The sequence below is a fragment of the Hydra vulgaris genome, chromosome 12, assembly GCF_038396675.1.
Source record: "Hydra vulgaris chromosome 12, alternate assembly HydraT2T_AEP".
NCBI classification, from domain to species: domain Eukaryota; kingdom Metazoa; phylum Cnidaria; class Hydrozoa; order Anthoathecata; family Hydridae; genus Hydra; species Hydra vulgaris.
In genome coordinates this window covers 982,501-996,184 of record NC_088931.1, presented here as the reverse complement: position 1 = coordinate 996,184, position 13,684 = coordinate 982,501, and the positions used below count along the sequence as shown (strand labels likewise).

At 30.1% G+C, this 13,684-nt stretch overlaps 1 protein-coding gene across 1 annotated transcript in view; it reads right to left on the bottom strand.

The window, feature by feature from the left end:
• LOC101240917 (probable phosphorylase b kinase regulatory subunit alpha) overlaps positions 1-7,508 on the bottom strand; it is a 110,866-nt gene extending 103,358 nt beyond the window's left edge. The window contains exons 1-2 of the mRNA XM_065811172.1: positions 7,393-7,508; positions 2,835-3,020 (exon numbers count right to left, since the gene is read on the bottom strand). Coding sequence (XP_065667244.1) covers positions 2,835-3,020; positions 7,393-7,458 — 252 coding nt within the window. The 5' untranslated portion in view covers positions 7,459-7,508. The remainder of the gene's footprint in view (positions 1-2,834; positions 3,021-7,392) is intronic.
• Positions 7,509-13,684: the final 6,176 nt, after the last annotated feature.

The following is a 13,684-nucleotide window of genomic DNA, read 5'->3' as shown; positions in this document are numbered from 1 at the left end:
AAGAGGGAGCAAAAGATTCCATGCCAGCCTGAATCCACGAAGTTATGTAAGAGGCACATTTGTCTACAGGAAGGCAAAAGATTTCTACCCAAGGGCCATCACAAAGAAAATCACGGAAAGAATCCCAGTCAGCTTTACTGTAGTTGTAAGAGGTACGATAATAGGGAAATTCAGGTGAAGAAGAATGAGATATTAGTTTTAGCGAGATCAAATTGTGATCAGAAGCACCTAATGGTAAATGTGGAGAAACTGAGCACTGACTAGGATCAGAAACAAGACATAAGTTGAGTAGAGAAGGTAAATGATTCGGATAGTCTGGAAAACGAGTTGGAAAGTTGACTATTTGAGTTTGGGATTGAGAAAGGCAAAAGTTGTGGGCTTTAATGCCTGCAAAATCACTGACACAAAAGGCAAGCCATTCAGTGTGATGAGCATTAAAGTCACCGACAACAACTATATTAGCTGATGGATAAAGAGAGAGGGCTTGGTCAATATGATCAGAAAAAACATCAAAAAGAGTGCAGTCTTGAGAGGAAGGAGAGCAATATAGAACAAAGAGAAAGACGACAGATTGAAGTGGTGCTAAACGAAAGCACATGAAAGAATAGTCTGTGGATTCAAACCTAGTTTCACGACAAATTGGTGAATTCTTACGAATGTAAGAATTCACCAATTTGTCCAGAAACTAGGTTTGCCCTAGGTTTCTAAGAATTCACCAATTTGTCCAGAAACTAGGTAATGCCCAGGTCAAGCATGTGACTATTGGAGTCTTTACTAATTAAAGGAAGATAACCATCAACACTAAGCTTACAAGATGAGACAGTTGAACCCAAATTAGTCTCACAAAGAGCAAGTAGGTCTGGTGAACTTTGCAAGAGATAAGACTCAACAGAAGAAAAGTTACTTCGAAGACCACAAATATTTGTGAATGATAGGTTTAGAGAACTTGGTGATGATGATGGTTTTTTGTGTTTTATAGTTTTTGGTACTTTATTCATTTTTAAATTAGATTGAAGAACTTGACTCAAAGCATAGATAGTACTCAGAACACTGTTTAAAAGCCCAAGCAATTGCCTCATTACTACTAATAAACCCTAAGCCATAACAAAGGGCTCCAAATGTGGCCTTGGCAATGCACACCAAAAGTACAAACAGGGACACTAATCACGCACAACATGGCACTGTTAATACTTTGATATTTTTCAGCTGTTGATGGAATCAGCCTTTCTGAGAGCTACCACAGAGTTCGGAAAACCTGACTACCAGCTGGCCTCAGAACCATAAAACTGAGTTTTAGAGCTGTACCCTCATTAGGAGATAATAGAATGATTTCATTGACATTGAGTCAAGAAGATCCAGCATTCAGCATCCTAAACTGGAAACAATGTATTAAAAATACATCTGCGCTAGCCTAATAGATGAAGAAGGGGTGCGAAGCTGGTCAACAGACAGAATCTGTTTACCCCTTAAGTACTTACAACAAAACCCCTTATGTACTTGCAACAAAAATGTCCCATAGTACAATAGATACATAAAAGCCAAAGAAATCTTAGCCAGACCGGTATCCCGCTAGAGTATTTAATATGGGTGTGCAATAGGGTTTCTTAGAGACAAATAATTCCTTTGTGTTATACCAAAAGGACTTGTAATAGGACATCCCATCAAAGTAATTACTGCAAATCTCCACACAAGCACAGACACTATAAGACATAAATGTTCAATATGTACCAATTATAGTAAGTTATTTATTTTTATTTTTTGTGTTATTTTATTTACTTTTATATTTTGTCTTATTTTATTTTTAGGATGTTAATGATTTTTGTTATCTTACTTTTATGATATTGAAATTTAAAAATGTAAAATTTAATTGAAAATAATAACTAAGTTTGTATTCTAAATATTTTTTTGTTTCCTTTTTTTTTACATGCAAAGGAACAGTTACAGTAAAAGAATGGATCTTTGCTGAATGATTGAAACATTTTTAAGTTTTAATATGATGTCAAGTATTAAAGTAACTTTTGTTTCATGAAACAAAAGTTTTAGTTTTATTTACTATTTAGAAACTATTTTAAAAAATTAAAACAATTTTAAAAATTGCATTTAAGAAACCACCTTTTAAATTTGGGAATTTTGTTTATAATTATTCGATGATTAATAATAAAGATCATTTTTTAGAAAATGTAACAATGCCACATTTACTTTTTATAATGGTATTGCATTAATAAATTTTGATTCTCAGAATTTTAAAGAATGTCAAAACCAATGTTCAAATTTACCTTTACTTTTACCTATATTAGGTACTATACTAGTATACTAGCAAATAGTTCTAAACAAGCAATGACCTTGTTATGACCATGTAATAGTCATTACATGGTCATTGATGGTCATTGTTAAATAGATTTTGGAATTAAATGAAACTCAATTCCAAAATTAAAAGACTATTTAACAAGCTTTTTTAAATGGGATTGATATCAAAAAAGCTTGATTTCATATATGTATTTACAAATATGTAAAATACCATACAGCTGATTTACAGCTGATTTACAGCTGATACAGCTTCCATACTCATTATATTATCTCACATAGCTCAACTATAACTCAATGTTTTAAACAATAATTCCATTATAATAAAAATATTTAAATAAATTTAAAAAAAAAAAAAAATAGCCTCCTTCACAATTGTGGTCTTCTGTAGCTTTTTATAGGTGTATTTAATTTTTAAAAATGGTTAGCTTATTTTGTAAACATTGTCTTTCCCATTTTATTTTCTTAATTAATTTTTTAAATTTTTCATGCATTATATTTTACAAAGTTCACACTCATTTAAAAATTACCTGATGCAACTCATATTGCCGAGATTTTTCTTCTTCATGTTCTCCTGTTTTTCCATAAGCTAATGCCAAAGCCCATACTGGCAAAATGCTATATACATTGTCACGAATCCAAGCATCGCTGTACTCATGTTTAAGACTAAATTGTGCTCTATATAAACTTGCAGGAAAAAGACCACTTACTGGATGCTAAATTCAAAAATATATACATATATACACACACATATATATTTATTCATTCATATATATATATATATATATATATATATATATATATATATATATATATATATACATATTTATATATTTATATATATATAAATATATATATATATTTTTTTTTTGTTATTAACCTCCTCAAGGCCAGGAAGGCCACTACAGATGAGGAGGCTAATTATTAGTGGTTATAACCCTCTCTCAACTCTATAGCTCCGAAACACGAACCTTGACGAACAAGGCCGCTGCGTGGAAAAACAAGTTGAGCGCGGTACATATATATATATATATATATATATACATATATATATATATGTATATATATATATATATATATATACATATATATATATATGTATATATATATATATATATATATATATATATATATATATATATATATATACATATATATATATTATATATATATATGTATATATATATATATACATATATATATATATATATATATATATATATATAATATATATATATATTTTTTTTTTTCTCTTCCATTGACTTCCAATAGTGGTTGTTTATTATATATATATTATATATATATGTATAATTTTTTTTTTTACATCTTCACTTCCAACAAGGCTACAAACAACCACTATTGGAAGTCAATGGAAGAGAAAAGATGAAGTTTATAAAGCAAGATAATAATTAACAGACACTAGCTATTTAGACCAGCGCCTATTATAGTATTTATAGAAAAGAGAAAGAGAAGCAACATTACGATGATGTGGCAATGGTTAAAGGTTGGCTGAAAAAGCAGGTCTGACTATGTTTACAATACATTTTTGCACCTTGTCTAAAAGAGAAAGGGCTTCATTTGAAGATCCATTCCAGATTTGGCAACAGTATTCCATACAAGGACAAATTTGTGATTTATAGAGATGAAGAATAGAATAAAAAGTAAGAAAGTGGTGAGCATGATAAAGAGATGCAAACTAAGCAGATGCTAATTTTGCAATGGATTTGATATATGGTTTCCAAGAAGGATCAGAATTAAGAGTTAATCCTAAAAGACAAAGGGTAGATGACTAATTGTGTACATTACCGTTTATAATTATAGGAAGATCTAGATTGTTGCAATAACGATTAGCTGGAAAAAATTGCGCTTTGTCTGGGTTTAAGTTCACCAGCCACTAAAAGCCCCATGCTGTAGTACAAGGCTGTCAAACTCAAATTCTAACATGAGCCAAATAAACAATTTAAAATTTTAGGGCTGCAAAAAATAAAAGACTTAAATGTTTGTCACATGACTTAAGTGTCAGTCACATGACTTAACAAGAGCCATGACAATTAAATAATATAAGCGATATACTATCCCAACAAATTGCACAAACTGTTAAAAAAAAGTCATTTAAATTTAGTTTATTCTAATAACCTGAAAATATTTTTAAAAATGTTCCTCAATGAAAACACACTCTCTATGAACTTTTTTTAAAATAAAAACTGAAATGACAAAATAAACAAAACAAAAAATTGAAATAACAATACAGAAATTAAAAATTCAAAAAAATGATCATTGAGAACAAAATAACAATATAAAAATTAAATAATTTGCTAAGAAACTAAATAACAAATTATACAGAATGGGCTGCAAAATTATACGCTGTGGGCTGCATGGGCCGCAAGTTTGACAGTCTTGCTGTAGCAGAAGTGAGCAGAGGGAGCTGATTGCTTGGAGAGGGCATTTGAGCCTTTTCAAGTTCCCCCTCCATGCAATCAGAGAGTGTTGGCTTCTTATCAAGACAGGAATAAAAGGTAGTATCATCAGCAAACAATGCCACTATAAATGTGAGAATTTTAGGATGACTTGACAGAACACAAGGTTCTGTGGATGAAAAATTTGTCCATAAAATTTTCTATTTAAAAAAATAAATATTGGTTCCAGACAAGGCGGCATTACTTATTATCTTGTTATTATTGGAAATATAACATCATCAACTAACATTAAAATGTGGATACTAATCTGCATGTAAAATTAAGGGAATTTGATACCTCATCCTGAATGGTTTTGTCAAAGCATTCAGTGTACACCGACGAGTGTTAGCATGTTAGAAAATTTATTTTCTTTAATGAAAATTCGGATGAAGAAAAAGAAAAAAATATTTTATGAAAACTTTATAGTTTTATGTATCATAAATCCTATGGAAGAGAGTTATAGTAATAAACTTATTTGGTATGCTTTGATTCTACAATATACCTCCAGATATGCCTACACCTTGTTATTAGATGAATTTTCTTTTCCTTCATTTCTATTTAAATGCAATTACTCAAGGTGGAATCTAACCAATTAAAGCATTAAAATATTTATTAAATGAAGAAAAAATAAGCTCAGATTTATTTTTGCTAATTGATAAAATATACTTGCAGAAAAGTGTTCATAGAATACTGTAACAATTTGTTTGATTGATATTTAATCCAATAAGAATAGCAACACTATGTGTAAACGAATTACATTTAAGGATAGATCTCATTGCTCAGTTTTGCAGCAGCTGAAGGATGTTCCTAATAAGAGAGAGGTACTGATAGTGTACTGATAGTGTGGTGTAACTATTGTGTTGAAAACCAGTATTTTAGTCCATTTAGTAGTATATCTAGATATTCTACACAGGTATTCTGTTTCTTTAGATTTTTTTTTTTTATATAATAAATATGTTCTTTTAAGTTCAATAGGTCATCTAATATCACACCTAGATATTTATAGATAGATATTTAAGACCATTTTGACTTAACCATTCAGTGAGCTTCTCTAAGTTTTTGTTAAGATTATTAAGTGTTTCTTCAAAAATTTCCCCTTCAATGCATATTAGGGCATTCTACCATGCAGATAGTTATATAGCAGGAGTGTACTCCTCCTGAAACAGTTTTCATTTCTCATTTGAGTCGTAAAGTAATAAAATAATAAAATCTTCATAGATCAAAATATGATTTTATTAATAAACACACTTTTGTAAGTAACATACTGTCTGGTTGCCCTGCCAGGCTACTGAGAGGCATTTTTTTTCAATTTAAGTCGCCCTTGTAGAAAATGAGTAGTTTCGAGCCACCGGATGACCATAAGGGTACACCCCTGTATAGGTATTTAATAACTTTATCTCTCACTTTATATTTTTTATTTATAAAGTCTTCTGATTGGGTTAGGGTTAGTTAGGTTTCCGCCTATTCGATCATAATTTGTGGATTTTTTGCCATGACAACTGTGTTATCTTTGTGAAACAGGATTTTCCTTTTCTGCAAATAAGCCATTTTTTGGTAAGTTCTGCTTTCGGCTTGTCAAGTAATGATGTGTAGTATGCTCCTGCAGTGGTTTTACTTTTTGAAGATAATCAATCAAAATAAATTCATGACTCATCTCAAAAAACAGTCTTCATCACTTTCCCAGCCAAAAAAACAGCTTTTGTTTTTTATGGAGCCGGTTCCTTCCATGCAGTCCACTGTTTGAACTGTATTTTTATTTTAAATGCATAATAGTGTATCTAAGTTTCATCTACAGTTTAGTTTAATGTGCGCAAACACTGCACCCTACATATAGACAGCTTTCTCATGTCTAAATGATGGTTTAATATGTGAAAAACACATTCTTTTGAAAGTAGATAACCTCTATATCTGTCACTTTAATTTTGAAGTCACTAGTACCATTTGATGAACCTTTGGCAATGTTTTTATTGGTAGTTACAGTTTTTGATGGTGCTGAGTCCCCACACACATTTCAGAGCATCCTTGTATTTAATAAATGCTTGGTGGACAATTTTAAATTCAAATAATTTATATATAACATTATTATGGGATTGAGTGTCCAATAGCAAAATGTCTTTGATATGTAAAGAGTTGTTCATGAGGAGTTTCATTAGTAGTGGTGTTGATTAAAGAACAAATGGAAGGCATCAGGCAAAATGGCATTCCCAATATTTTAAATCAAGGTTTTGTGATTTCAAAACTATTTTGATTGTTTTCATAATGATGCCATCGTATCGTTCTGCTTGACCATTTCCCTGAGAGTTGTACAGAGTTGTTCTACTGGTAGCTAAATCTTTTATTTTATTTCAGAAGTCAATTTATGGTCTTTTCAAAAAAATTTAACAGCATTTAAAAGTTGCTTTTGTAGTAACTACATTAGAAATTACCATTTATCTAACTAAATTATTATATAGGTACTACAATGTGGGGTGAACTTACACAACTATAGAAATAATTTTTGTATCATTAGGTTAAAAATTATGGGTTAAAAGAGTATATATAAGTTTATGATACTATATAAAAACATAACTGCTTAACTAATACAATCTATACAAAAAAATTTGTAAATAAATATGAAAACAAATCTCTGTACCTGAAAATTGAGAATGGTTTTTTTTACCAGGTTATAGTAATTATCAAGAGGTTTGGTTCCAAGCATTTTTGTTATCAGGATAAGATTAATTGTGAATATTACTTTTTATCTAGAAATAAATTTTGATAAGTAATTTTAGTAAAAATTCAATTTTTTGCAGAAAAACGTCACTATGTCATCTACAAGCAGTTACTGGTTTTAAATTATAGTGACGTAGTGTCACTATAATTTAAAACCAGTAACTGTATAAAGAAGAATATATAAAGAAAAAAATAAACTAAACTATATCAATTAAGTTAAAAGCAAAATCTAAATCAACAAAAAGCTTTAAACACATTAGCTCTTAGTTATATATACATTCGACTCTCCCTACCCTCCTATCCCTGATTTACAACTGCACATTTTTCCTCCTTTCCTTATATTTACTTCTTGCATTAAGGACTGAAGAGTATTACCATTTTATTATTCAATAGCCTCAATAATTTCATTATTCAATAATCTTGCTTCTTCACACCTAATATAAATTTTAAGTGCTTATTATTAACCAATATCTTGAATAGGCATTTGAATCGGCCAAAACAATATAACTATGTTTTTAACTATTGTATTTTATATAAATCAAAGTTGTCACCAGAATAATTTAAAAATTAAAATAAGTTTTACCACAAAGGAAATCTCGGAAAGAATTGTTAGTGTGTGGCAGGATAGATATTGAAAGATTACTATTTTTAATAATTTCATGTTAACATCATGAATAAACTTAAATGAAAGAATTCCTGTTACTTTTTTAGAATTCTATTTTTTTTTCAGAACTGTGATTATCATTTGTTTTTCATACTAATAAACTTTTAATTTATTAGGTTGGTGAATGTAAGCTTCCTTAAGACTTTATTAGGAAAGAACCCTACAGAAACTTGTTTATAAGATTGGTTAAATTACTGCTTTATAAATAATATAAATCCGAATCTTCATCAAAGACCAAAACATATTTTACTGATCTAAGTTTTTTGCAATAACATTAAAGAAAATGTAATAAAATTTTGACCCATTTCACATAAATATTATCACAACGTGAACTTTTTTTATAGATAAATTCATTTCTTTGGTAATAGTCAATATAAATTCACTCAATTTACATTGATTAGAATAAAACTATGTTTATTATTACATATTGATTAATGATTTATTCATCTCACTTTATTGACTACTCAGTCTGTCCTTTATTTTTCCCTCGAATATAAACATGCAATAAAATTAAAATAAAACGCCGACCGTATGTTTACATTTTTATTATAATAGAATTGCACAACTTTATAAACAGAACATAAAATGTCAAAATAATGTCAAGAAAAATTTTTTTTCTAAAGCAAAAAGAATTTTTCAAAAATCAAAAGAACTTGTCTTTTTTTTCACTTGAAAATGAATTTACATTTTTAATAGAAATTAAAATCTCAGTATAAGATTATAAGTATAAGATTTATTTTAGTTTGATAATTAAACAACAAAAATAAAAATTAAGTGAAAAACAAAGCGATTAGTTTTGACTAAGCAAATGGTTTTGACCAATGGTTAATAAGGTGCAAACTGGCATAAGCGCGAAGCAGTTGGAAAAACTGAGTTAGACGCAACTGACAAAAGTGCGAATTGGCATAAGTGCGCTAAAAAGAATTTTCATACATTGGCATAAGCGCGAAGCAGTTGCAAAAACTAACATAAGTGCAAACTGCCGTAAATGCGAATTGCCATAAGTGTGCCGAAAGAATTTGCAAAGATGCGAATAGACACAAGTGCGAATCTTATGCCAATGTTTTCAAATTCTTTTGGCGCACTCATGCCAGTTTTTGCAGACTTTTTTGCGCACATATACCAGTTCATACATATGCCAAATTACGCTTCGCACTTATGACAGTTTGCACTTATGCCGATTCGAATGTATCTTTTGCAATCTTTTTGCACATCTTTTGCACATCTTTGCAAATTCTTTCGGCGCGCTTAGGCCAGTTCGAGTTTTTGCAACTGCTTTGCACCTAAGCCAGTTGCCACTTGTGCCAATTTTCGAAAATTTATTTGGCGCACCTATGCCAGTTTGCACTTATGCTAGTTTTTGCAACTAATTGCTCTTATATCAATTCGCACTTATACCAATTTGCACTTATGCCATTGTTTGAAAACTTTTTTGCCGCACTTTTGCAATGTTGCACTTATGTCAGTTCGCACTTGTGCAACTTCACACTTATGCGAATGTTTGCAAATTTTTTTGGTGCACTTATGCCAGTTTGCACTTACGCTAAATTTTACAACTGCATTTCACTTATGCCAGTTTGCACTTATGTCGTTCGCACTAATGCCAGTTTGCACTAATGAAATTCCTACTTATTTAGTCCCCTAGAACCAGTAAGATATCAGTTTGAAGCGCAGAAAAACTTTTTCAAAACGAAATCGACGTCTTAAAGAAGACATTCGTTAGTAACGTATCAATTAACAACACAATAAATCAACGGGCTGCCATATTACTCTAACGTACTTGGTAAATCACAAAAACAAATTCTAGAGCAACATCAACTTTTCAAGGCTTTCAACAACGACTCCAAGGACAGACAAGCTAGGGACTGCAACGTTGTTTTAGTTGGCATCGCTGAATCGAAAAAATCCAATTATACCAACGTCGAGAATTTTTTTAAAACGATTGGAATTATTGGAATTTTAATAAAGTCAGTATAGTGTCTAAAACAAGGTAAAAACGTTAATAACACTTCACCTAGTATTCTTCAAGTATGTCTTTCCAGCCCGAACAAACAAATTCAGGGGCTATTGACGGGAAGACAGCCCAAGGCTAAAGACTTCAAAGGGATATTGCCGTCCTACCCTCGCTTCCATCCTTGAGGATAGGATGTCAGCCCAGCACTTATATTTACAATACTCAACAGAAAAAGGAAGAAAAAAAACAACGAACTATAGGCAGCTTATCTTTTAGACAAACACTTTTGTTTCATCGACATCGACGGTTAGGGTAAGACTAAAAGCAACATCTTAAAACACTGTCCCGGATATAATCTTGTCAAAAAGACTTGATTTAACAAGTTCTTTTAAACAGAATTAGCATTCTTTAACCTGCATTGACAAGACAGAGGCTCTCGTGGAAGTGTTGAGGCATTATACATCAGAAAAAGAATCATTGCTAATGAAGTTAAAATCAGTAAACTAAACACTAAAAATATTGAACAAGGCTGGTGTTGTATTTCATTTGGTAAAAAAAATACTCTTTTTGGATCAATGTACAGACCCTGTCTAAACGATATGGTGCTTTATGAGATAAGATTATTATTTGTTGAATCGAAGGCGTCTCGAAAAAACATTGGGTGTGCAACGATGCTAATTTATGTTGATTTTAATTTTGTACATACTAAATACAAAGAAGTAGATGATGATGGTGGAGTAACTACACCAGGTCATGTTTCTGAAAACTGGCCTAGCAGACATTTATCTCAACATTACGTTTAAAGGTGAGATCTTGGATTTCTAATTTCGGAAGATCTAAAACTCAAAGCTCAAGTTACGGCAGCTGCCGGGAAAGTTAACTGATCCTCAGGTTGGCTAAAAACTTTTTGCAGTTGTAGATTACCATTTTGAAAGGAGCTGTACACCACGTATGATTGACCTTACCTTGAGTCCGCAATCCAGGCGTGGCCATCATACCAACAGGGAGACATAAATCCGCTGGAGAAAATCCAAAACCATGCTACCAAAATAATTTCTTCTATTAAACATAAAACCCCTGAGCAGAGATACTGTCAACCATAAGATTCTTATCTATAAACTAAGCAATTATGGAGTAGCTCATTCTAATTTAAAATGGCTGCAATGTTATTTAAAAAACCGTAAACAAGGAGTATCATATGATTTAACATGCACACGAATTGAATCAAAAAGTTAAAGTATTCCTCAAGGGTGAATACTTGGACTTTTGCTGTTTTTAATCTATAAAAATATTATTTATTTGTCTTCAAATATACTTAATCATATTATTTTTGCTTATGACACTAGTGTTTCCTTTTCAGGCTCAAATTTAAAATATTTTTATATTATGTAACACAGAAGTAATATATCTTAATAAGTGGTTTATAGAAAATAAACTTTCATTGAATACTGATAAAACGAAATATATTTTGTTTGCTTAACCATCTAAATCTAAAGTCGAGAATAAAGTTTCAAAGATTCTGGAGATTATATACAAGACAAGACATCTTTTGAATAAATATGTTTAAAAAATTTCTACTTTATTTATACGAAGTCATATTAACTATTGTAATATTTCCTAGACAAACAATCAACCATCTTTCCTAAAAATTATTTATACAAAATAAAAGCAAGCAAATCGGTTAGTTTTGGTCGCAGATAGGTACAAAAGTGCCGAGCTGTTACTCAAGGAAATAAATGCTCTAAACTTATACGAACTAAATATCTACCATAACTTGTTATTTCAAGTTTGTTTAAACATCAAAATGAAATAATTCCAAAATGATTTTATAAAAGTTTTTCTTTAATTAATCATAAATATGAAACAAGACACTCAATAAGTATTTACTACATTCCATAAACATCATTAAAAAAAATCTGACTTCTCAATTACATGTCGGAGACCACGCTTGTGGAATTCGGTTCTTGACGAAAATATGAAAAAAATAAAATCTATTGCTATATTTAAAAGAACTATAAAAAACACTTACTAAATTTAAACAATAAATACACTTTTTCATTTTTATTTTTTTTTTAATTTTTAATAATAAAATAAAATCATAAAATAAAACTATTTTTTAAATAAAAAAGAATTTTATTTTATGATATATCTTTCTTGTTGTTTTTGTTTATCTGTTTTAATTTTATATGAAAAATATAAATAGATAAATTTAAATTTTCATAATGTTTAGAATCTTCTTAAATTCTCAATCTCTTTTAAATACTTAAATATATATTACGTATTGTTTTGAACATGTTTACGTATATGTACCGATTTGTAAATGTTCATATTTACGCTATATAATACGTTGTTTTTATATTTACGTTATAATAAAATTGAAAAAAAAAAAATTAACAAATTGGTAAAATACGTATATGTACCAATTTGTTAATTTTTATTTTTAAAAAGATTTTTTTTCTTGCAAACTTTTATAACTTTTTTCAACTTTTTAATTTTTTTTTTCAAACTTTTTAGTTTCACTCTTTGTATAACATTTGAACTTCTAAAAAATTTTTTTTCATCTATTTCACGAAGGCGCTTGATGATAAGATATTTTGTCTTTTACTTGCCCCAGTCAGATTGTAATTGTACATATTTATTAGATCTTAAGAATAACATTGTAAAATGTGTGCTAACTGATGATTAAATTAACTAACAAGAACTAACAAGAGAAAATGTTATGAAAAGAGCTATGGCCTCACAGCACTTGAAGAGAGAAAAAAAAGAGGTGATTTAATCCAGATTTTTAAATACATGCACAAAATTGATGGAATAAGCTTTCATGTACCACTTAGTCCTCAATCACCATCAAAGTACATTATGCAAAGTGATAATCAACGGCTGGCACAGCAACGAGTACTGGAATGTATGTAGCGAGAAAAATTCTTTACAAAACGTGTTGAAGCCAGTGGAATACTCAGGCGCAAACAGTATTAGACGCAACCTTGGTTAGCATGTTTAAAAATTGTCTGGATGAATATTTAAATTGGTAAATGAGAAACAAAATAATAAAAGCAAAATGTCTTTTAAGATATATAATATAGCAACTGATTTAGTCATGTTAAAACAAGTCAGTACTTTGCACAAGTTGTGAAATATCGTAAATCTCAGAGCTTTTCTGTAGCAAAAAGTTGTTATTTTAAATTTATGGTAACAAATAAGTGTATGTAGAAACTCATACAGTTGAAATAGAAAATGTTATTACTAATATAACACCGCAACATATTCGACCATTTTGTTTATCTGTGAGACGTCAATACGGGCTAATAGATGTATTTGGCTCCTCTCCTTTAAAAATTTTTTGTCAATATAAGGAATGAATCACTGATCTCAAAACACAACTTGTCTTAAATACCAGTAAAAATGAATAGATGTAGACTGACTTGATTGAAGCTAAACTTCCAGTTTCTTGTGATGATTTTTTCACGATGCCGTGGTACAATGGTAAGAGTTCTGGCTCACATCCAAGAGGTTTAGGTTCGGTGCTGCCTCTAGCCTGAACGATATTGGTATAAGAAGGAGGAGTGAACTTTTTTTTTAAATGCTTCTCGGCAG